General features: G+C 35.2%; 1 protein-coding gene across 3 annotated transcripts in view; it reads left to right on the top strand.

The window, feature by feature from the left end:
* The first annotated feature begins 18,355 nt into the window (after positions 1-18,355).
* The window catches only part of LOC131048405 (probable sugar phosphate/phosphate translocator At3g11320), a 79,942-nt gene continuing 74,105 nt past the window's right edge, over positions 18,356-24,192 (top strand). For 2 of the 3 annotated variants that reach the window (XR_009106413.2, XM_057982361.2), the window contains exon 1: positions 18,356-19,128. Coding sequence is in view for 2 of the 3 variants with exons in the window: in XM_057982361.2 (XP_057838344.2) it covers positions 18,673-19,128 (456 nt within the window). In the remaining variant the exon portion in view is untranslated. The remainder of the gene's footprint in view (positions 19,129-24,192) is intronic. The other variant, XM_057982358.2, reaches the window with a different exon arrangement.

Genomic DNA, 24,192 nt, shown 5'->3' with positions numbered 1-24,192 from the left:
TACCTCCTCGTGAAGTTTTGCAAGTGCCTCCACATGGAATTAGGGTTTCATGAAATAGGATATAGATATCCACTTTAATGCTTGATCCTTGACTTTATTTCTACTCCAAGGCTTGAAGGAAGACTAAAAATGCTCAATTTCTCTTGAATGCTTGATTGCTTGATCTCATGTGCATGTTCAATATTTCTTGATTCGTGTGGATGCTTGTGATAATCAAACGAGAGGGGAAATCCTCTTTATATACTTGCCTATTGAGAAAATTGATTAATTTTTTGACATGAGCCGACACGAAGAGGTAATTCCCACTCAAATTTCAAATGTGAAAATGGGTTGAAAGGGGCCCAAAAATGAGGGGGGCCATGGCATGGCGCCATGGTCCTATTAAGGACCAAGGCACCACACCTTGGTCCTGGCCTATTTTGGGGCAAGGATCAAATGCCAAATGCATAGGAAATGTCAAAAAATGATGCAATATGGAAGGGGCATGAGCATAATTAGGTCCCAAGTAGGCCAAGGGGTACAAACGCTAAGGTAACGACCCAATGCAGTTGAAACTGCAAAGAGGTGAAATTTTAAGACGCTATAGGATATTAGAGATAAGCTTCTATTTTTTATTTCAATATTTCACACACTTATGCATAGTGCTTCATAATTATTAGCTTCAAGTGAGTCAATTTGAATCCTCTCCATTAATGGCTCTAGTTGATAAGGATGAGGGTACTTAGCATCAACCATTTCAAAAATTTCAAAAACAAACCAAGAACTTCATCAAGATCAACAACAATTCTTCCAACCACATTGATACACAAGAGGCAACCACAACTTTAGGTGTGACCCCTTTATCATCAATCTTTAGACATTGTAATTATACTCCTCTTTCTGAATCATTACATAGTATCATGCTTATATTAATTAATGCTAATGTGATGAAGCTTCCTCCCATCAAACCTATATAAACCTCTAAGCCTTTTCCAACATCCTTTGATCCTAAAGCTTTTTACCAATACCATCATCAACCTGGCCACAATATTGAGAAGTTTTATAGGTTGAAGAATGTGATTCAAGACCTTATTTATTCCTATGATAATTGTGGAAGGTGTGAATGATAAAGGAAATAAATTATGGGCACCTCCTAATCAAAATTTACAAATCTTCACTAATCCTTTGCCTTCTCATTCTACCAATCTCGTAGAGCCTAAACCTCCTACTAATATAGCTCCTGATGAGATGTTTATAGAGGCTACTAATGTTGTGAACCTTATTAAGAAATTCAAATCTAAACCTGAATCTGACATTATATTTGACTCAAGAGAAACTATTGATGCACTTGATGGACCATTATACATTATTGTGAAAATTAAAAGAAAGCTCTCATGAGGAGTGCTCGTTGATCTAGTATGTATGGTGAATTTTATTACTGAAGGACATAATTATACTCAACAATTTTATCAAGACACTTTCAACAAATCTGATATTATTATTTAGGTGCATGATGGCTTTATTTTTCCCGCCATAGGTTCCATCACTCTTCTCGTTGAGGTTGGCACTAAGTGTTCAAATGTTACCTTTGTTATTATCCCTTCCTCTAAGCAATTTCATGTGAAATTGGGGCATCCTTGGATCCATTCCATGAATGCTATCCCTTCTACCATCCATAAGTGTTTGAAGTTCCCTCATGAAGGGTATATTATGATGATTAATCATAGTCTTTATAATCCCTTAGCAAGATGTGGAAACTTCACCCTAGATTGCTTTTAGTCTCATAAAACTGAATCTTTAAAACCTCGACAAGATCTCTATCTTATAAAAAATTGAAACATGAAAGTATATCAGACTTGAGTAATGTGTCGGTGAAAAGTTAGGGCTTCCACCACTAGAAGGATGAAAACGACTAATTTTTACTTGGGGACCAATACATTAGGGAAAGATAGGACTTAGATAGATCTAAACCTAAGAGGTTTGAATGTTGATCTAATTCCAAGGGGTTTGGAATGTGCCTCTTCTTTCCCTTGAGTTGAATTGAATTGTTGAATTTTCTAAAATTAGGGTAAATATGTTGGAATTGATGTAAAAATGCATAAATAGTAAGCTATGATCATTGGATCGAGACGTGAACCTAGATCTAAGGATTGTAAGAGGATTTAGACATATTCCCAAAAGAATCTCTTGATTTATTGGGACCGGTGTGACAACCACTCTAGTCCTCTGCACTTCACACTCCAATGGGGGATCAATTCGTCTCTATAAATAAAGCTTATCTTGAAGATCGCAACTTCGTACTTGCTTCCTACACACAAAAAGAATGGAAAATAGGTTGGGAATATGGGTTTTCCTAAGTCAAACCCCAATTTAGGAATTAACCTTGAATGAAATATAGCAAATATTAAAATAAATAACAGAAAGGTATACCTTAGATCTGCAATGATTGATAATGATGTTTTACTTCTTGAATGTAATCACATATGTTGTATGAAATGGCATGATCATGACAAAAACCTAATCACACACACATGCTTGCATATGACTGTTGTAACTTGATCCATAATGATTGAATGAAGAATATGCATCCTTGAATATTTCTGGAAATGCTTGATGATGAACACTTCGATACTTGAATGTTGGAGTGCTTGATAATGCTTGTCATTGGGATTAAAATGAATTGATTAATGTATTTATATATGAGGATCTAGGTCAATTTTCAGATTGGGCCGACCTCCGACAGTCATATTGAGCTACCAATTTATTTTCCTACTGAACAAGTAGGTCTCACCCCCTCGAAAATTGGGCCCTAAAGAGAGGGACTAGGGTGCTTTGGTGCAAGACTAGGGTGCTAGCACCTTGGTCCTCCTCGATTGGGGACCAGATTCTGGGCCAAGGGAGGAGGATACCTCTCTGGGGAATCACTTGGTAGGTAAATTAAGCATAATAACTAGATTCAAGGCACTGGACAAACCAAGATAGGAGATGAGGGGGAGACACGCTAAAGTAGAGGCACAAACATGAGCTGTAAATTGGTCGGGTGACAATTTATGCTACATTTAGCCCCCACTTTAACAGGAGTATGAGCCTATGCAAATATTCATGGTAAAGTAGATGAAAGAAAGATGAAAGAGAGGGGCAAAGGAGCACAATCACAAGTAATATAAGACATCACTAATTTTGAGGAATTAAGCCCCCAATGTTAGGATCTTAACTCACTCAAACACATGCAAAGGCACACAAAAAAAGACAAAACAAAAAGGCAACTGTAGACTTCTAAAATTAATTAAATTAATATTTGATTAATTTAAGCCTTTCTACATAATTAATTCATTTAATTGTGTCTATCTCATTCTTCTTAAAATTAATTAAATTATATTTGATTAATTTTATCACCACAGTCCCTATAATTAATTTATCAAAAAATAATTACTTCACATTCTTCTAAAGTCGCCTCATCATTTATTTCTTCTAAGCTTCTATTAGTTAATTAATTTTAATTAACTAAGTTAACTATGTGATTCCTACAAATCACTTTCTCTAATCCTCATCCAACCTAATTAATCATTCCCTAACCATTCTTATCATTTCCCCCAATTTTATATTCCCCCACTCATTCTCTCTCCTCATGTTACATCCTTCTAACTTTTCCACTTGCACTCTAACCCCTCGTTAACCACATAATCACTCTTCATAATCATTTGCACATCCCTAATCACCTTGATTAGGTATGGGTCAACTCTTTGTCATAAATGGATTTCCCATCTCATCCTCCAAACCTTAAATGCCCAAAATTTGGTCATGTCAAAGGATTTCAAATCCCTTGCATATCCCCATGCCTCCTCTTCTCAAGGAATTTTTGATTCCTTTACCCCTTTATTCTTCCCACAAAATCTCTTATTTAGGAATTTTTTAATTCCTTTGTCCTCCCCAAAGAATTTTTTTTTTTTATTCTCCCAATGTACTTGGGAAACTCTTCCCCATGTACTTGAGGAGTTTTGAGACAAGAAATGCCTTTATGGAAAATCTCTTGAATCTCACACCTTGTCCTCTCAATCCTCTCCCACTTTCTTTCGATCTCAACCCTTCATTCCAAATCAATCTTGGCCCTCTATTTTGGCCTCCTGCAATCTATAAATTGGAGTCTCCTCCCTTCAAAATTCATCCACCATTCAAGTAAGTTTATGCTATTAGTGTGAGAGCCTAAAATCATCCATTGCACCCTTATAATGCCCAAATCCTACCACACATAGCCAAATTCATCCATCCCTATCATCCCTTTAATCAATCCCTTGTTGTGTAGTGGAGAGAAATCCACAATCCACCATTCAAAGGATAAAATCAAGTGGAGAAAGGGCACATCCACTTCATCACTTAGCTCAATCGGAGGAGGAAGGAAAAGGTATAAAAGGTTGTTTGTGTGTTTTACATGATTTATTTGTGTCTTATGATTATTGTATTCAATTGACCCTTTGTCCATTTTCTTGTCTTCAACAACAAAGACAAAAAAAAAGGCAAACAAATACAAACAAAGGCAAAAGACACACAACAACTAAAGACCAAAGATAGGACCTCAAGTCAACTAGCCAAAGATACCTTGATTTCAAAATGTCTCAACCAGTAATATCATTATGGAAAAATGCCATCTCAAGAAAGCAAGAGATCACATAAAAGAGCAAAGGACACATCATCCATGAAATACCAATGGTAAACATATGAGCTCATGAGAAGAAGGAGAGAAAGGGCACAAATACACGCTATATGTGTTTTTCTATGTGATCCATGAGAAGAATGAAAGAGGACATGGATACACACTCTAGATGTGTTTTTCTAGGTGATCCATGTTGGGGAGGAGAGTAGGAATAGTCTAACTATGTTTTGCTAGTTCCATTCATCTTCATGCATGTGTGCAAGTGATGTCTAGTTTCAAGTATATAACACCCCATATAAGAGTTATTTTCCTTGAGTTTCAAGCGTGCATCAACCTATTTAAGACATATAATGCAAATGCAAATGCCAAGGGGTGAATGTCAAGTTTCAAGAAAATCTTGTATAAGAGTTTGTTTGCTCGGGTTTTGAAAATGTGTAACCCCTTTTAAGACAGATACATGCTTGGTTTTGAGGACATCCCATGCAAGAGTTTGTTTCCTCTGGTTTCGGTAGTGTGTACCCTCGTATAAGACATATCAAATGCCACATGTGGTTTCAGGCATGAACCATCTCGTATAAGAGTTTGTTTTCTCTAGTTCCGAGTTTGAACACCCCATTTAAGTTGATGTCTTAAGGAAGTTGGAAACAAGGATACCTAACCTTCAACACCAAGGAGATATAATTTAGGGAACAATGTCATAAATCCAAGCTAAAGAGGGAATACTCTTCAAGCAAGGATAAGATAGTTGAAAAAGAGATATATTGCAACAAGTGTAAAGGGGTTCCTTGGAGGAGAAGATATATTTTCTCAAAAGACATCTACCTCCAAGAGGAGTTATTTGAACAAATATAGCATCTTCTACCAAAATAAGGGAATAAAAAAAGAATGCATACCTTCCCCCTATTGCTAGGCAAAAGAGATTCTTGATGAAGTATGACACACTTTTGACCAAATGTGACAGGTAAGTTTATAATGGATACACATTACCAAGTGAAAAAGAAGTAGTAGCCAAGGACATACACCTCTTGCATAAGAGAGAATCCTTGAGCAAGCAATAACTTCACACAAGGAATTACATCAAATCATAAACACACATCAATCAACGAAGTGAAAGTGGATCCTTAGAAAGGAAAAGAGAAAGAAAGAGAGATCATTTCCCCCCGAGCGTAGGGACAATGAGAAGAATTACACAACCTCTAAGGAGAGATTATACATAAGGAAATACACATTGTACTCACAAGAAAGAATATTCCGTGCAAGAAAAGATATTAATATGTGTTAATGCAAGTCTAAAGAAGAGGTAATCTTCAAAGAGAGAGAGAGAGAGAGAGAGAGAGAGAGAGAGAGAGAGAGAGAGAGAGAGAGAAGGGTCACATATTCTGCTAAAGGGAAAGATTAACCATAAAAGACATACCACAAGAAAAGATATGAAAATATAAAAAATGCAATCCTTAAAGGGAATAGTGACACTTTAGATAAAGATAAGATATAGGATGAGAGGTAGGAATGAACCATGTTGCTAACCCAAGATGTTTGATATTGAAAAATAATCACCTATTATAACAATAGACTTTAGTGGATCCTTACAAAAGATAAGAGACAAAGAAAGAGAAGGAAATCATTACTCCCCAAGAGTAAGGACAATGAAAATAATTACACAACCTTTAAGGAGAGATTAGACATAAGAAAATGCACAATATACTCACATGAAGGAATATTCCATGCAAGAAAAGACATTAATATATGTAAAATGCAACTCTATAGAAGAGGTAATCTTCAAAGAGAGAGATAAAGAGAGATAGGAAGAAGGGTCACATACTTCAATAAAGAGAAAGATTAATCATAGAAGACATACCACATGAAAGGATATGAAAACCTGAAAAATGCAACCCCTAAAAGGAATAGTGACACATTGGAGAGAAAATAAATAAGATGGAGGTAAGACCGAATTGTGTTTCTGCCCCAAAGTGTTTGAAATTAAAAAAAATTCATCACCTCTCATGACAAGAGCCCAAAATTAAGTAACTACATGTGTCATAGGGTGAGGAGCAACATGGAGGGTGAGAAGAGTGCGAAGGCACTACTTTCTCACTGAGAAAGAGAGAAATATTAGTTGAAAGATTTATTTGAGCCTTATCAATTTGTTCTTGAACAAATTCCTTAAATTCTTTACACTTTCCAAGAGAATGAAAATAGATACAATGAAAAAGACAATGCTCATCACCTTCTTTATGCTTTTTGCTAAACTTTACAAAAGGAAAAACAACATTCTTATCATACTTTAACTTCCAAAAGTTTCTAGTTGCTAACCTTTATTGATCATTAATAGGATTAGGCTTTGTCTCTTGTGATGTAGGACAATTATAAGAAGAAGGTTTGACATCTAATATTTTAAGTATGCCTCCATCAATGAGTCCTTGCATCCCATTTTGAAACCATGACAATCATTGGTAGTGTGATCATTAGTTTGGTGATATGAGCAAAAATTATCTTTTGAAGAAGATGCACTTTTAGCTTAATGATAGGTTTGTTGTCTTGCAAGATGATATTTGAAGTCTTGAATCTTAAGGAGATCATCCATATGAGAATTATGATAATGTCATAGGTCTTGTATACTAGCTTGTGTAGGAGGGTTTATAGGGACTCTATTTCCTTGTTAAAATTTTTCAAGTCCTCATCCTCTAAAACCTTGTTTTGATATTATGTTAAAGTCAATCCTATAATAATATTTTAATTGACAAGGAAGAGGAACATTATAATTAATTTCTTTAAAATTTGTAGTGTAAGTGTGTTTAGAAGGAACAAAGGGACAAGTAGATGAAGAAGGAATATCTTGTGGAGGAGGATTTTCCTTTCTATCATCATGCATATACTCTTTGGTAGATTGGGAAGTAAGATCCTTATCATATAAGGCCTCGTCTTTACTTAATGTTATTTTGGGATAGATCATGAATAAAATGCATAACATCATCTTCTCTACAAATTCTTTGATTACTAAGATAAGCTCTAGGAGAATAAGGAGGATTTAGAGAAATAGAAACACCAATATTTTGATCTTGCCCCCCTTGCGCTAGGGTATGTGCATGAGAAGAAGATGGTACCATGTAGCTCTTCAATGATTTATCTCCATTAGAGAGATCATTGATAAAAGTATTATCTTGTTCTTCATTCACATTAAATACCCTAGGAGAGGTACATGTATTAGGTTTTTCATTAGGATCTCTAGGATTGTGATCTACAAAATCTTTAATGTGATCTATATTGTAATGCATTTTCCTAAAGATATCACAAAAAAAAACATGCACTATAAATGAAAGTTTTGAGATCTAGTTGATTGAAAGAAAGAAATTTGAAAATTCTAAAAATGCAATATGCGAAAGTGCTATGAATGAAAAAAAGCAATGTGAAGTGAAAGAAGCCATTGTCCAACACATGATTATGATAAATATAAGTGAAAGGGAAAGTAATCATATGTGAAATAGAAAATAAATCAGATATATTAAGCGCCATTATTAATTTTTAAAATCAGATCTGAAAAATCGAAGTGATGAATTATGCAACCTGCAAATATAGTTAACCAAAATAAATTAGGTTTTTAATAAATTATACCTCTAAATTTATGTAACTATATTAAAATGAGATCTATGAATTTGAATTTGAATTTTGAAATGTTTCTAAATCAGATTGAAAACAATTAATCCAAATTAAACAATCCACAAGGTGAATTTTAGAATTAAAAATTAGGGTTTTTGTGAAATTAACCTCTAAATTTTTTATATTCAATTGGAAATTAAACTTGTAAATATAAATTTTAATTTTAAATTGCATAAACACTCAAATCTAAGAACATAAATCAGATTTAAAGGTGTAAGGAGTTGGGTTCACCAAAATGTGTTGGCGAAAAATTAGGGCTTCCACCACTAGAAGGATGAAAATCGCTAATTTTTACTTGGGGACTAATACATTAGGGAAATATAGGAATTAGATAGATATAAACCGAAGGGGTCTAAATGTTGATCTAATTCCAGGGGTTTTGGAATGTGCCTCTTCTTTCCCTTGAGTTGAATTGAATTGTTGAATTTGCTGAAATTAGGGTAAATATGCTAGAATTGATGTAAAAACGCATAAACAATAAGCTACAGTTGTTGGATCAAGCCACAAACCTGGATTTGAGGATTGTAAGAGGATTTAGACCTATTCCCAAAAGGAGTTCTTGATTTGTTGGGACTGGTGTGACAGTCACTCTAGTCCTCCGCACTTTTCGCACTCCAATGGAGGATTGATTCATCTCCATAAATAAAGCTTATCTCGAAGATCACAACTTTGTACTTGTTTCCTACACATAGAAAGAAGGGAAAATAGGTCAAGAATAGGGGTTTGCCTAAGTAAAACCCTGGTTTAGGAATTAACCTTGAATGACATATTGCAAATACTGAAATAAATAATGGAAAGGTATACCTCAAATCTAAAATGACTGATAATGATGCTTTGCTTCTTGAATGTAATAATATATGTTGTATGAAATGGCATGATCATGACAAAACCCCAATTACACACACATTCTTGCATATTAATGTTGCAACTTGCTCCACAATGATTGAATGAAGTATATGCAGCCTTGAAGAAATCTGAAAATGCTTGATGATGAACACTTCAATGTTTGAATGTTGAATCACTTGATAATGCTTGTCATTAGGATTGAAATGAATTGATTAATGTCTTTATATATGAGTATCTAGGTCAATTTATCGATTAGGCTAACCTCCAATGGTCATATTGAGCCACCAATTTATTTTCCTGTCGAAGAAGTAGGTCTCACCCCCTCCTTGAAAATTGGGCCCCAAAGAGGTTGACCGGGGCACTAGCACCCTGGTCCTCCTCAATTAGGTACTAGATTTTGGGCCAAGGGAGGAGGACACCTCCCCATGAAATCACTAGATAGGTGTATTGAGCATAAAAACTAGATTCAATACACTGAACAGATCTAGATAGGAGGTGAGTGGGAGACACGCTAAAGTAGGGGCACAAACACGATGTGTAAATTGGCCTGGTGACAATTTACGATGATACGAGTAAATATAAGAATACTTCACCCATGGATATATTGGCAATATGCTGGATTTGGTTAAGTGTTGTCATTTATGTCAACACTGTATCATGGTTGGATATGGTTCTGCTACCCCAGTTAGACTTGGTGTTTGTCTTGTTTTTTGCTGTGATTCAGATCCGGTATGATCAAATCCTTGAATTCGGTTTTGGATGGTTATTCAGGTTGGCTATGTGCATGTCATATTCTATTGGTTCATGATTTGGTGCTCTAGAAGTTATCACTTATGTTCCCGATTGATATTTATTGGTACTGGTTAGCTTTACCGGTTGGCGATATTTGATGATATGGTTCAATGATTTTGGTCCGCCTTGTGGAAATGATTTCTAACATGCTGAAGGTGCTTCTTGATCGTGTCCCAATTGTTTGGTGGCTTTACATTGGCTGGCGTGCTAATTTGGTGGTCCTATTTGGATCCGGTTATATATTTTGTGTTATTATATTAAGGGTTTCTACCAGTTGATGAAACGTGGTGGATATTGGTCTTAGCGTGATTTCCGGTGGATGTAATTGTTTGGGAATTTGAATTAGGTCCATGCTATGTAATGTAAATCATAATATTGGTCTGGTGATATAGCGTGATGTAATTTTTATAATTATAGGTTTATAGGTTGAGGGTTTAGCCGACCTTATCATTAAGGTTGATGAATTGTATTTATATGTGACTTATTCATGTAATTTGGGTATCAATGGTTATGCCTACATTATCAGAGAAAAGTTATGTGTGAACAATGATATATCATTCAACAAAAGGTTGTGAAGGATTTGGTGTTGCAGGGCAGACATCTATGCTTAACCAGAACTGTATCAAGCATTAGGAGATGCTACTTCCACAGTTCATTCTTTCTGGATTGTAGTCCAATGTGTTTGTAAGTCAATGAGACTTCCCTTTTGTGATGAGCAGTGCGCTCTAGGTGGTTGGCATGATTTCAAGTGAAATCCCCATTGTAATTATTTCACATACTGCTACAGAAGTATTATTTGATTGTGGGTAGGGTTTCCCACCGTGGTTTTTCTCTTTACCGGGTTTTCCATGTCAAAAATATTGGTGTTGTGTGTATTGTTCTTTCATGCTTTATCTTTCATTGTGTTGGTTTCTTTGTGCTCCAGTATAAAGTTTATAATCTGCATTAAGTGTTATACTTGTGTGAAAAATGATTCACCCCCCCCCCCCCCTCTCAGTTTTCTCCTGATATTAGAACTGTCTAATAGGATACTCCTCCTCCTCTTTCTAGACATGGACTCCTTCTATTCTTCCCATATATGTTGGCATCCCACCTCCTATATCCTATAAAGGGAATCACCCAACATCCTGTATCTCTCAACCTAGTGAGGCTTATTCTGTCCTCTCCCCACTTCAAGGCAAGAAAAGAAGCTTATGTTGATTGATCACCAAGCTTCGTAAGTTTCAAGTCAAACCAAGAGAAATTGTAATGCAAGAGAAAGCCAATGAATTCGTCATGCCAAGGCTCGTGAGATTGCTTCCCAAACCATTTCTTCGCTTGAGATACCAAATGTTGACTTGATCCCATTTGTCCAACCTTTTCCTAGCCCAAGGGAGGAAGTTCATCTTAATCGACCACTTCAAACGTTAAAATTGTCTAAATAAAATGATGATTCATTTCATGTGCGCATTAAAGATCCTATTATGATTAATTTGGATGATGATGATGATATTGATGCTAATACTATTGTTGATGCTAACAACGTGGATACTAATATTTCTAATGATATGTATGATCTTATTGAGATTAATCGTGATCTATCTTTGAGATTTTTGAAAACATTAATCATAGCTCGTAGTGACAAACAAAGTGACTCATCATTGGAGAAAGGTCCATCTAACTTGCCATAGCTCCATCTACCTTGCTTATTGTGGATCCTCTTGAATCTTGTCTACCATCCCTAAATGGTGTTGAGAAAGATTGGGATGCAGATGACTTGCTAGACTAGCCTCACTTGTGTAGTGTATTCTCTTTTATGTGTTTGCCTGCATGTAATGTGCTTCCCTCATGATGTGCTGCTTGATTTTGTCTTTGTGTCATTTTAGAGTCTATTTGGATGACCCTTGTCGCTCTATTGGTGCAAGGCAATAGAGAGGCCGAAAATGTTGTGGCATTCCTCTATTTATATCTAAATTCTTCTATATGTCGTATTCATGTTATGTCGTACATGTTCTATTGCCGTAAATGTGCCCTTGTGTTGTTTACGTGGGGACAATATAAAGTGTTGAGATCTCTCTTTTTGGTCTCTACCATGTTGACCCAAAAAGACTTTTTTTGTTCATCTTATGTCCTCTTCTTCCACTGTGCTCGTAGTTCCACCACTTTTTGGGGATGAGGCCAATTTAATGCAAATTATACTTAATATACATGTTCTTATCAAATTACCATACTAACCTTTATCATGTGCTTTATTTTGCTTGATTTGTCCTTTCTTAGAGGCATATCATTGTGGTAATGTTCTTGTCTTTTGGATGCATGTATGCTACTATAAAGCAATTTCTCCTGGTAAGGTAGACAAAATCGCTTTAATGTGAGGGCATACACTAGGCTCTTTGTTAAACTTTGTGCACATATTGTGAAGTTTGGTTTGTACACTTTGATCACACACCATGACATGCCAACTAAATATTTAGATTACATTGCAAACTAATCCTTTTGTTTTGTAATCTTATGCATTATTTTTTCAATTCAAAAATTTCTCTCAACATGACTCATAGTAAGCATAAGTCTATTAGGCCAAATTAGTCATGCTCTCTCTTTTCTTCAAGTGTTTCTCCTATTGTCTTGATATTAGATTGATAATATCCTAAGTCCTCGGGGGCTTGGTGTGTCTTGACTCTTTAGTATCTTGATGAAAGTTTTTCAATGCTATTTTGTACTTTACCAAGAGTATGAGTTTAGGCTCATGCTCCTGCTAAAGTAGGAGCTAAATGTAGAATTGTAAATAGTATCCCTATACAATTTTAATCCTCATTTAGGCTTTGCCTTGGCATTCTAGCCTTCTGTACTTTGACAATATTTGAATATACTCACACTGACTTTAATTCTCAAATTGCACTTAGCATCTAGTTTGTGGGTCTTTGCTAAACTCTTATTGGCTAGACAAAGGTACCTCAAGTGCCATTATCTTAGAACAAGGGCACTCTAGGCCCCCTTGTATTGACAGAAGGGGCCCAATTTTAGTCTCGAAAATGGTCATAAAATGTGGGTGGGAATTACATTCCCATGTTTTCCTTTTTATTCAAACATGTTTGATGTAGTGGTTTATAAAATCAAGCCTTACCCCCTCATTTGAACATCCATCTAATATATCTAATCAAATCAAATTCACTCTACAATTCAATTCAAGTGAGCAAACAATCAAGCATTTTCAAGACATTGAAGAAGTGGTCAAGCATTTTAGTTTCAAGCATTCAAGATGGCATCCATGATCAAGATTCTATGAATACATCCTACATCCTGCATGACAACATCAATCCTTGCACGAAGAGTTAAAGGCAAGATTCATCAAGGTATAGCATTTCGATTACAAGCATTTCAATTTAGATCTAGCCTCTACCCTCAAAAGGTATGCTTTACACTTTCATTACATTTCAATTATAGGGTTAATTCCAAACCCGAGGTGTGACTTAGGCAAACCCCTATCTACATCATATTTTCTCTTCTTTTTGTTTGTAAGTGATAGTTTCTGGAGTTGTAACTATGGAATTAGGCAAAGTAGATACAGACAATCAGATCCAGCTTTTGCAAGCACAAAAAGTGGAGGAAAAAGTCACTCCACACTCCTTTGTCCCATGAATTTTTGATGAAACTTTTGGGGTAGATTTCGAGTAGCATATTTGTTTCAAAAAGATAAAATTTATCCGCATACAACATTCTAGGAATAGGGTCGTTCAAAGCTCCACTGTCTCGCTTTTTTAGGCTTAGATTCCATTGACAAGTTTCATTCATCTTCTTCATCTTAGATCCATGTTTATAGATTCATATCAAATCTAGAAAGTTACCCGTTCATGTCCATTTATGTCAATTTTCCATCTTTAGCCCTATATCTAACATTCAATTTTCATCTTTTACGGTATGAATTCCACCAAAAACAAAAGAAAAGGAGTTAAAATTAATCAACATTCAACCCTTTTCACACAAAGGAGGTTGAATCTATTGATCTTACTCCTCTCCAATGTAATATTTGAGAAATGGGTCTAATTTGGAGGCCTAAACTTACAAAACCCTATTTCCCTACATCAAAAAACCTTATGAATAATTATTGAAAGTTGATCTCAATTATTCCCAAGGTAGTAAGCTATTATACTCCCAAAACAATGTTTGTTGTGCCCATGGAGATAGCCTACATTGGGTAATTAAGATGATAAATCTCCCATGAATAATTTAATGTTGTGAAATTTTTCAGATAACTAACTGTACCACCATCTACAATACAAATATGAAGTTCTGGAGCTGGATATATAATTTTTTTTAGATGTGTAGCCAAATTTTTGTTGAAGAAGTTATGAGTACCACCCGAGTCTATCAACACTGTTAAGTTCTCTTCTTTAAGAAACCCACTACTTTGAGTGTTTGTGAAGCAATAAAACCAACAAGTGTATGATCGGTTGAGAATCATGTAATTCCTCTTCTTATGCCTTATCACTTTCTAATATTGGTTCTGCATCTTCTTCCTCACACAAACCTTCAAATAGAACAATTTCTTTTCATTGCATTTATGTCCTCAATTATGTTTTCCATAACAATTGAACACAAACCTTTTACTCTCTTGTACTCAATCTATTGTGGTGTCAATCTAGTGGGTTGAGGATGAGAAGGTGTTGAGATTTATTTCCCTTATCCCAGTAACCCCTTGCTTTCTTGAAATTTAATATTTCTCCTCTATCTTGTGTGCTAAGATAAAGACTCATTTGTAGAGTTAGGATTAAACATGTGTACCCCATGTTGAATGTGGTCTTTGAAACCTCCCGAAACAAGTCATTTAATTTATTCTCTATAATTGTATCCACTCTCATAGATAGATTTTGAAATTATTGAATACAATCCTCTACATATCCTATTTTCTAAAGTTTAGCTAGTTGGATGAATAAGTTGTTAGTCACACTATTGCTATATTGTGATTGTATCTCCTCTATAAAATATGACCACGAGATCCCTTTTCTGTAGTTGAGTACATAGCCATTGAGACAAAATTAATTGCTCAAGCTCTAGATAGAAGGATGTAATAATTAACTTTTGTCCACTTGGTATTTGATGAACATAAAAAAAATCCTCTATTTGATTTATCCATATTAGTGGATCATTTCCATCAAACTTTCACATGTCCACTTTTGGTATCCAATTCCTATCCCAAATGAATATTAAAAATTGAATCAAGATTCTCTAACCTGAATGATTCACCTTGGTTGCTTGAGACGTCCTATCTTGATCCATTCATATAAATAGTTAACATGATCCTTATGTCAGATAAACAGACTCCTAGATTTTGTATGTCACCTTGTAGTCGAAATATATATCCCCCTTCTATAATGAGATTTCTTCCTTAACCTTTTGATTTATTCATTGGGAATAATATCCTTAAGTGTTCCATCATCCTTATCAAGGGTTTTTCTTGGTGTGGAAAAATTCCTTTTGCCTCTTATAGAAGGCCCTATCATGATGAAAAATATAATTTTGCAATAAATCACTCAAATGAAATCTAAATAGTGTGAAACTTTTGTTGCAACTTTTTAGGGCCAAAATAACACCTACCTAGAAAAATCTCGACGAAATTGGCAGATTTGCAACCTTGAGAGTGAAATTATTGGAAACTCTAATTTCACAATAAGTCACCTTTTTTGTTCGATTTTCTCTAAAAAATGTACTATAGTCTCTTGAATTATTACCTCAAAATCCCTTTAAAATTTATGAATAAATTCACTTAGATCTGTGAGATACGTGCTTCACAAAATGTTTGGGTAGGAACCCTAATTCCACAATAACTCAATTATATTTCAATTACTCTAAAAATTGGATTGAAGATGCTTCAATATGTTCTTAAAAACCTCTTTAAAAATAAAATAAAAAATCCACTCGTTTGAAAGATATATGATTTCCTAAATGATCTCCAAAATTGAAGAAAATGCCTTTGTTGGCAACAATGCAACAAACTAAGAGGGGGGGGGTGGGGGGCGGGGCGGTGAATCAGTTTGCTCTCAAACTCTACACAACTCAAACTTAAATTCAAATATGATAATAAATAGTAAAAGCATAACTCAACACCACATCAATAACACACATAACACCAAGATTTTTGACGTGGAAAACCCGGTTAAGGGAAAAACCACAATGGGAACCTACCCACAATGAGATAGTACCCTATTAGGAGTAAATACATAAATATTACAATTGGAAATGCACATGCATTTAGGCACACTGCCTAGAGCTCATTGCTCAAATCATAAAACAAGAAGGGCTACAACCCTGAGGAAGGCTCACGACCTTACAAAAAGATTTAGATTACATCCGGAGAATCATGAACTGATGAAATAGCATCCCCTCATGCCTGTTTACACTTCCAGTTAAGCACATATACCCAAACTCTGCTCTTTCACAGTTCTGCACACTCTTTCACACTTCTTCGTTGCTACTTAAAGATTAGATCAATGTTCGCACACATAGATACATCTCTCAAATGAATTTTACATATATTTTTTACAAATCATCAACCTATATTTCAAGATTGGCTAAACCCTCAACACAAGTTACAAAACAATAACCTCACACGCTACAACAATACATGCGGACCAAAACAATGTCGGCTAAGGCATGGTCTGGACCTAAACCAATACCGCAAGTATGCAACACCTCCAACAATTACACCTCAAACATCTGTAACATGTTACAATCATCATGAATATCACATAACACGAAGAATACCACTGGATCAATAAAATGATCAATAAAACACAGAACGATCAATGCAGACCAACAACACATATATAACATGATCTAGAAACATCCACAAGCAATGTGAATCACCACAACAACAACCACAACATCACCACTTACTAGAATCTTCATCATCATTATACTGAACCTCAAGAACATACATTGAATTGACTGTCAAATTGAAAGATTCACTTGCAGACCTCCAAATCACGAACCATTTGAATTGAGGACACATATGAACGTCCCAAACACTCTGCTAAATCTGCAAACCAAGATATAACAATTCTAGAGCAATGCGAAGCACAAACTAGAATACCGAACAACACAAACAACTGAATATCAACCATAATACTGGATCTCAAAACTTAATCAAAATATCATGCAGACCTTTGAAACTCCTGCTGAATCAACTAGAGATAAGTATCTCCAAACCCATTAAATGACAACAAATCATCTGCAACACATTCACCAAACCAACTCATTTAATCTGATTGCAACATTGGAATACACATAAGAATATGTTGACATCAATGACAAAACATCATTCCAATAACCTTCTCAACAATATCCAATAGCCTTGCCTTTACATTTTTAAAATCTCTTGAAATCTATTTACTTATGTTATATAGACTTGATAGTGCTTAGAGATACAATTAGACCTTATTATGCTATGTAGGGAAGACAATTTGCTCTCATCATTTTGCCTCAGTGAAATCCTTGGATTGATTTAATAAGTTTGAATAAAGTGGAAGACACACTAAGCAAAATTGTAGATGCCTATGTTTTCATAATGATCTTAGATGATGTAAACATTCCCTAAATAATGCTCTAATAAAAAATATGAATGCTTTCTACTAGATAATAGATCTATTTGATGGATATAGGATAACGTGTGTGTCCTAAATGAATTGAGTTTTGTCTTTTTATACAACACCCTATCATCACAATTTGAATGTTTGGTAATTGAGTTGAAGGACACAGACTAGTTGGAAGTAGGTTGGCTTTGGGCCTATCATTAAATTTGAAATTAGAATTTTGAGGTTCAAAGTTGTAATTGAACTTCTAAATCTGATTTAATACAATATTGTAGCTTTGATTCAAGACAATAGACAACAAATCCAAATGATGGGTTCATACCACTAGGGAATGCGAACTTAGAATAAGGTAAGATAGAAGTTGTATACCATCTCTTATACATAAGTATCATTTAAATTTCCACATTTGAAACAAACAATCAAAATAAGTTCAAAACAAATGATGAAAGGTAATAAGAATGTACTTTTCAACCTCCCAACTCGTAAATTTTATTCTTGTTTGTCAAAATTTTTAATTTTTTTTATTTAATTGTATTTTTTTTAAACATCACATTTTGAATCACATTCTACAATCTATTACCAAAATGAAGAATTAAACTTTAAATATATAATACCTCGAAATAAAAATGTTGTTCCTCAATATATAAAATTTTGAAATTCAAGAGCGTGGGAAAAGATTTGAAAAGGGCACTTATTGATCCTTGGGCCTATGTTTATTGAATTGCTAAACAAAACCATTCCATCTAGAGTTTTCCACAATTGTCTTTAGAAGCCTTCAAATTGTTTTTAAAATGTCTTAAAATTGTCACCAGAAAGTTTTTTAAAATTTCATTTTGTGAGATTCTTCTGTACTCTTTCTCCGGAGATCACAACACTATTTTCATAAGAAACTCAGTTAAGCTTGCAAATCCAACGAAAACACAACAAAATTACCTTGCAAATCCAACGCAAACACAACAAAATTATCAACTTCAACTATGTCTTGTTCAATCCGTACAGTCATTATGCAGTACTTTTCGAAAATATTTCTACAGCTAGCCGCTCTGAGGAACGTTATGTTAGAGCGACCCGGAAAACGTACAACAGGAGGTACAAGGTCCGACTCTTCGCATGCTACATTTGCAATTGAATTTGCAGCCACTCAGCGGAGTCTCCAGTTGAAGCTGCTCTGAGAATTTCACAATGGAATCTAAGCTTGCATTCACAAAAGACACAATTTTTACCATAGCATTAGTAATATTCTGGTATTCTTCCAACATAGGGGTTTTACTCCTAAATAAATATCTTCTGAGCAACTATGGCTTCAAATACCCTATATTTTTGACTATGTGTCACATGACGGCCTGTGCGTTGCTGAGTTATATTGGAATTGCGTGGTTAAAGATGGCGCCGATGCAGAGAATTCAATCGCGGCATCAGTTTCTGAAAGTTTTTGCGCTGAGTGTGATTTTTTCGGTCTCCGTGGTGGGCGGGAACATTTCGCTCAGGTTTTTGCCGGTTTCGTTTAATCAGGCAGTTGGAGCAACCACACCGTTTTTTACGGCGCTTTTTGCTTATTTTATATCGTTTAAACGAGAGGCGTGGGTTACCTATGCCACGCTTGTGCCTGTTGTGGCTGGAGTCATTATTGCCAGCGGGGTAAGTTTCTTTCTATGGATTTTTAAATTTGAGTGTCTTACTGAATCATAGTTGACGAGTGCTGATTTTTGACTTGGTCCGGGTTCAAAACTCCGGAAAAAATTCGGAATTTATAAAAATATATATCTATGAATTGTATTTTAATAGCATTTTCAACATATTTAGGCTTAACGCAATGAATGCAGATACTTACCCCGATCTATCTGGGCTAATGCAAATCTTTTTCCAGATAAATTTCTTGAAGTAAGACTGTAAGATAAAATTCAAAATAAAGAAAAATCAAAATCTGCTTCAGACCAGTCCATTGATTCAACATGGAAAGCTTCAAATCTATGCGTTTTCATAGTTTCAAATTATTCAATAGTTTTTGGAAAGAAGAGGGTGTTAATTAATGATATCAGATTTTCAGAATTCATAATTGTAATAAATGTTAAGTTTCTAGATTAGATTACGTGTTAATTTTTGTATCAAGGTTTTGAATCACACTCTGTGATCCATCATTCTCATAATAATACAGAAATAAGAAACATAAAGTGACAAGTTGTAGATCAGACCTGAACTAAAAAGAAGAGGGGAGGAGAGGTGACACAAGGTCCAAAGCAGGGATACCAAATAAAAAAAAGAAAGACAAAAAAAATCCGTTGTCTTTCAAAAGAGAAAAAGAAAAGAAATATTAATACTAAAAGAAAATTACTTAATATTAAAAAATACTAATAAATAACATATAATAATGAAACTTGAAAATAATAGATGAGCACAACCAATAAAGAACAAGATAATAAAATAAGCGAAAAAATAGATATTATATAAAAAACTTGAAACGGTATATAAAATAAGAATTAAAAAGTTCTTAAATAAATATGCTACATATCAAACAGATCTAAAAATGTTATATATGAAAATATAAAAAGGAAATATATAAGTAGATATATAGTAAGAAATAAACAAGAAAACAATTAAAATTACATGGTGTTGTCGGCATTCATCAGAATTGCTTGGACACCAGTTACATGGCTTACTTCCAACATACATAAAAAATGTGGTTTAAAGTTTAAACTGTTCTCGATCTACCATAGTTTGGAATATATAACTAATAGAGATGCGTTAATGGTGGCCCATTGAAAAAGCTTTGGATTTTTAATGGCCCTATGATTGGGTGACAATTTTGTAAACCTTTATAATCTGCATACAGAGCACTTCTAAAAACTAAAAGAAAATGCTGATATCATTTGGAATTACAGGGGAACCAAGTTGGGAGAAAGATAATCTCAAACAGTGAGGTTGCTGTTGGAAAATTCATTGCATATTTTTCTTTTATACAAATTTTACGAAGGAACAAACATAATAGCATTTCCTATCATATTCTCCAACCTTCCTAACAAATTATATTTGTCTTTTTTCTACCTACTACCGCTCCTAAGCTTCCTTATTCATTCATTGACACAAAAACCTATGAACACCCCCATATACTTTCTTATCATATCATCTACAGTCATTATTTGGACACTAATAAAGACAAATCAGATTTGGGAACTGTTGTCACATAAAATTGTACCCCGGCTGGAGCCTGGTTCAGCATTCCTATGACACAATGGAAACAACCTCAAAGTGTGGGACCTTTACAAGTGAGGTTGTATTTCTGGAGAAGGTTGGCTTCCTTTCTAATCTAGATGCAGAGTATTAGTCCAACCCAACACTTAGAAACCCTACTCTCATCCTATTCTATGCACTTGCAAGGGAAAAGAGAAAGAGAGAGAATGCAAAAAATGAAAGGGGAGGTGATGCATCAAGATTAGGTGTTTAGCTTCATGCTTAAAACATCACAATGCATCAATGAAACAATCTGAAATCACACGGTCCTCTATTCCACTAACTTCTAGGGGTATATATGGAGGTTAGGGCTTGGTAGGGCTTTGGCAGGAAAGATGATATTCATAGCCAACACTTGCAGATGTAATTAACACAACATATAGACATAGAAAATAGCAAATGTAGAATCAGACACGAAGGTTAGAATAATTTACATAGCATATTTAAAGGAGAGAAGAGGTCAAATGATCATTTTATTTATACAGAGGCACAAGCTTGTTTAGAGTTGCAGAATGTATAAGAATACATTGTCTGCCAGAGAAACTAAGAAGAACCAATCCTTTACAATGAGGCTTAACAGCCTATTTATCATCTACTGGAAGTAGGAAGAGCAAAGGCATGCCGAGAACCAAAAACCTTAGTTCCATGTGCCCTCTGGCAAATCTGGCAGGAGCCCCATTGAATCTAATCTTGGATGATTGAAGAGGCTAGATAGGACATGTCTCTCAAAGGAAAAATGCTTTGGCATTGAAGATATTTGAATTAGAGTGTAGGGCAGAGGAGGATCACCCACAAAATCACGATCTTGGAGGGTTCGAGGCAACAAAGATGTTTGCAAGCTTTGAACGAGCATGGACCTCATCTCTTTTTTCAAATCCACATTAGGGGCATTCAAGATGTCTGCAACTCCAAGGGTTCCGGGAAATGGTGGTTGGAATGGTTGTTAGATCTTAATGGTGATCACTGCGCTTCATAGTCACATTATCAGGCTTATTCCTATGAACAAAGGCTTAGAGGTAGCCATTCTTCAAATTTGAATGTGAAATGTCAATTTGAATTTGGTGTCAAAGATCAATGGTGGGCACAATGTTTATCTAAATTTGAATAACACATTGAAAGCTATTGACCAATTTGTACCTACCACGAAGAAGTAAAACTTTACACTTCATCGGTCAAGGCCCATAGAGCAGACAATCTCCTTTGAGCAAGATGGACATGTGTCGGCCTATTGTGCTATTGTGAAAGTTGTTGGGCTTGGCCTCTTGCCTTCTGCAATCATGCAAAATGGCACCACATGGGCCACACTATCAGAAGCCTCGCTTGAATAAGCTTGGACACGTTGGTGGGCTCACGCCACGTGTTGTGGTTGCGCACCATTGCAGCCCAAAGTGGGCTAGTCATTTAGAGTCTTGTGAACGTGCGATAAGGAGCCATGTGGATAAGTGGGGACCACCTCCTCTGGCCAAAGAAAAAAGGAATGTTGGGGGGGGGGCTCGCCTTTGACAAAGAGACACGCATCACAAAAACGCACCATCATGGTCGCAATCGGGCCAACTCTTTGGAGTGTTGCGAATGTACGATAAGGTGCCATGAGGACAAATGGGGACCACCTCTAGGGTGCCTAATGGGATGACTTAGGAATATTAGGGCATGTGATCAATTGTTGATAGGTGGTTGCGCTAGGAAAAGGGGCTTGCCACTTCGATAGTATAAAAAACTTAAGTGATTGGGAATGAGCATTGACAAGTCAATGATGGATTAGAACTTAAAGCAATTAGAGCCAAAGGGTTTAGAGTTTTGGCCAGGGTAGAAGAATAGATCTCTCCTGATGTGCATGATAAATCCCAGCTCTACGAGAATTTCACTAGGTGACATGAGATGTCAATATGAAACTTGGTCAAAGGTTTGCCTTAAATTTCTATCTACCCTTCTATTCAAATTGACCCTGAAATTAAAAAATTCTCCTTAGGCCCTTTAATTATTTTCTAAATTTATTATCCAAGGTCCTACACCATACCATCATCCTTCTTGGGTTGGAAAAGTTGTGTGTGATTGTTTAGGTTAATAATTTTTTGATATTCATGTACTTGCTTCTTTAGATGTTCTTTTCCAATAAATAAATATTGTTTGAGAAAATGTTTTTTAAGGTGAAACATTTTATGTTGAAGATCTTCACAATTTCCATGGGTGTGCTCTTTTTGCTGCTGCCATTTGATTGCTTCATCTTCTTGTTTGTATACCTTGTCATTTTCATAATAGGAATAAATCACAAATATTAAAGTTTGGTGAAATGTCTAGTCCATCTGGTAATTCAATTTCATATGGATACATTGATTTTTTTTGAAAAATCCCTCAAGGTCCTATCTTTTTATATCTCAGCTTTTATATTACCCTTAGGAAATTGTACTTTCCTTAAATGCACCATAACCCAATCCTCTTCTTTGAAGGTCTTGAACCTCCTTGTAGTTTGTGTATCCAATTTATATTTTGGCTAGTCCTTTTAAATTGTTCTTCAATTGTCCAATGAAGTTGTTGTCTCTGTTCAACAAAGGCCTCCTCATCATCACTCTTTCTTTCTTTAGATAGCAAATAACAAGATCTATAACTCGCTTAGGCTCTTTCTATACACAATATGAAATGGAGCATAATCTGCCCCTTTTGTTCACAAAATTATTGTAGATAGTTCATCTTGAGGCAACTCTAGATTCAACTGTTTTCGTTTATCTCCTACTACGCACCTTAGTAAATTTCCTAATAAGCTGCTCATAATTTCATTTTGCCCATCTGTTTCCAGGATGAGGATGACATGGGCCGAGGGGACATGTTTTTGGTGTAGTTTACCTTAGTAAATTTCCTAACAAGCTGCTCATGATTTCATTTTGCCCATCTGTTTCCAGGATGAGGATGACATGGGACGAGGGGACATGTTTTCGGTGTAGTGTTTTTTTGTTTTGCCATTTTTTAGGGGGTGATTAAAAAATAAGGAAATTTTAAAAGTATAAGGAATTTCAAATATTCATATGATAACATTGATAAAGCATTCATCATAGGCATTATAGAACCTTAATGCTTAACATTAGACTTGAATTGAGATTTCACATTAGAATTGACAAACAAATTAACAAACTTTAATAGTTTTATTGTCAATGTGCATATATATTATATAGAATTACAACAAAATACCTGAAGGTTGCAAGTTTTATCCACAAGTTGACAAAAACATAGAAAATATTTAGCTGTCCCTAATCAACATCTGCCTCTATAGGTTTGCATCAAAATTGAAGTCCCAAGTCTATCATGGTGCAAATTGTAAGAGAGGTTTGTTGGGGTTAAATGGGGCCTTTTACATAGTTTTTAGGAGTTCAGAAGGGCATTCTGTGTTTCCCTGTCCTTCTGTACTAAATAACACAGTTTACTTGGTTTAGCATTTCGTCAAACAATTGGCAGGCTGTCAATGGAGGTCTGATTTTTTTT

Source organism: Cryptomeria japonica, chromosome 8, assembly GCF_030272615.1.
Source record: "Cryptomeria japonica chromosome 8, Sugi_1.0, whole genome shotgun sequence".
NCBI classification, from domain to species: domain Eukaryota; kingdom Viridiplantae; phylum Streptophyta; class Pinopsida; order Cupressales; family Cupressaceae; genus Cryptomeria; species Cryptomeria japonica.
The sequence above is the reverse complement of the archived record's forward strand: the minus strand, read 5'-3'. Positions and strand labels throughout refer to the sequence as shown.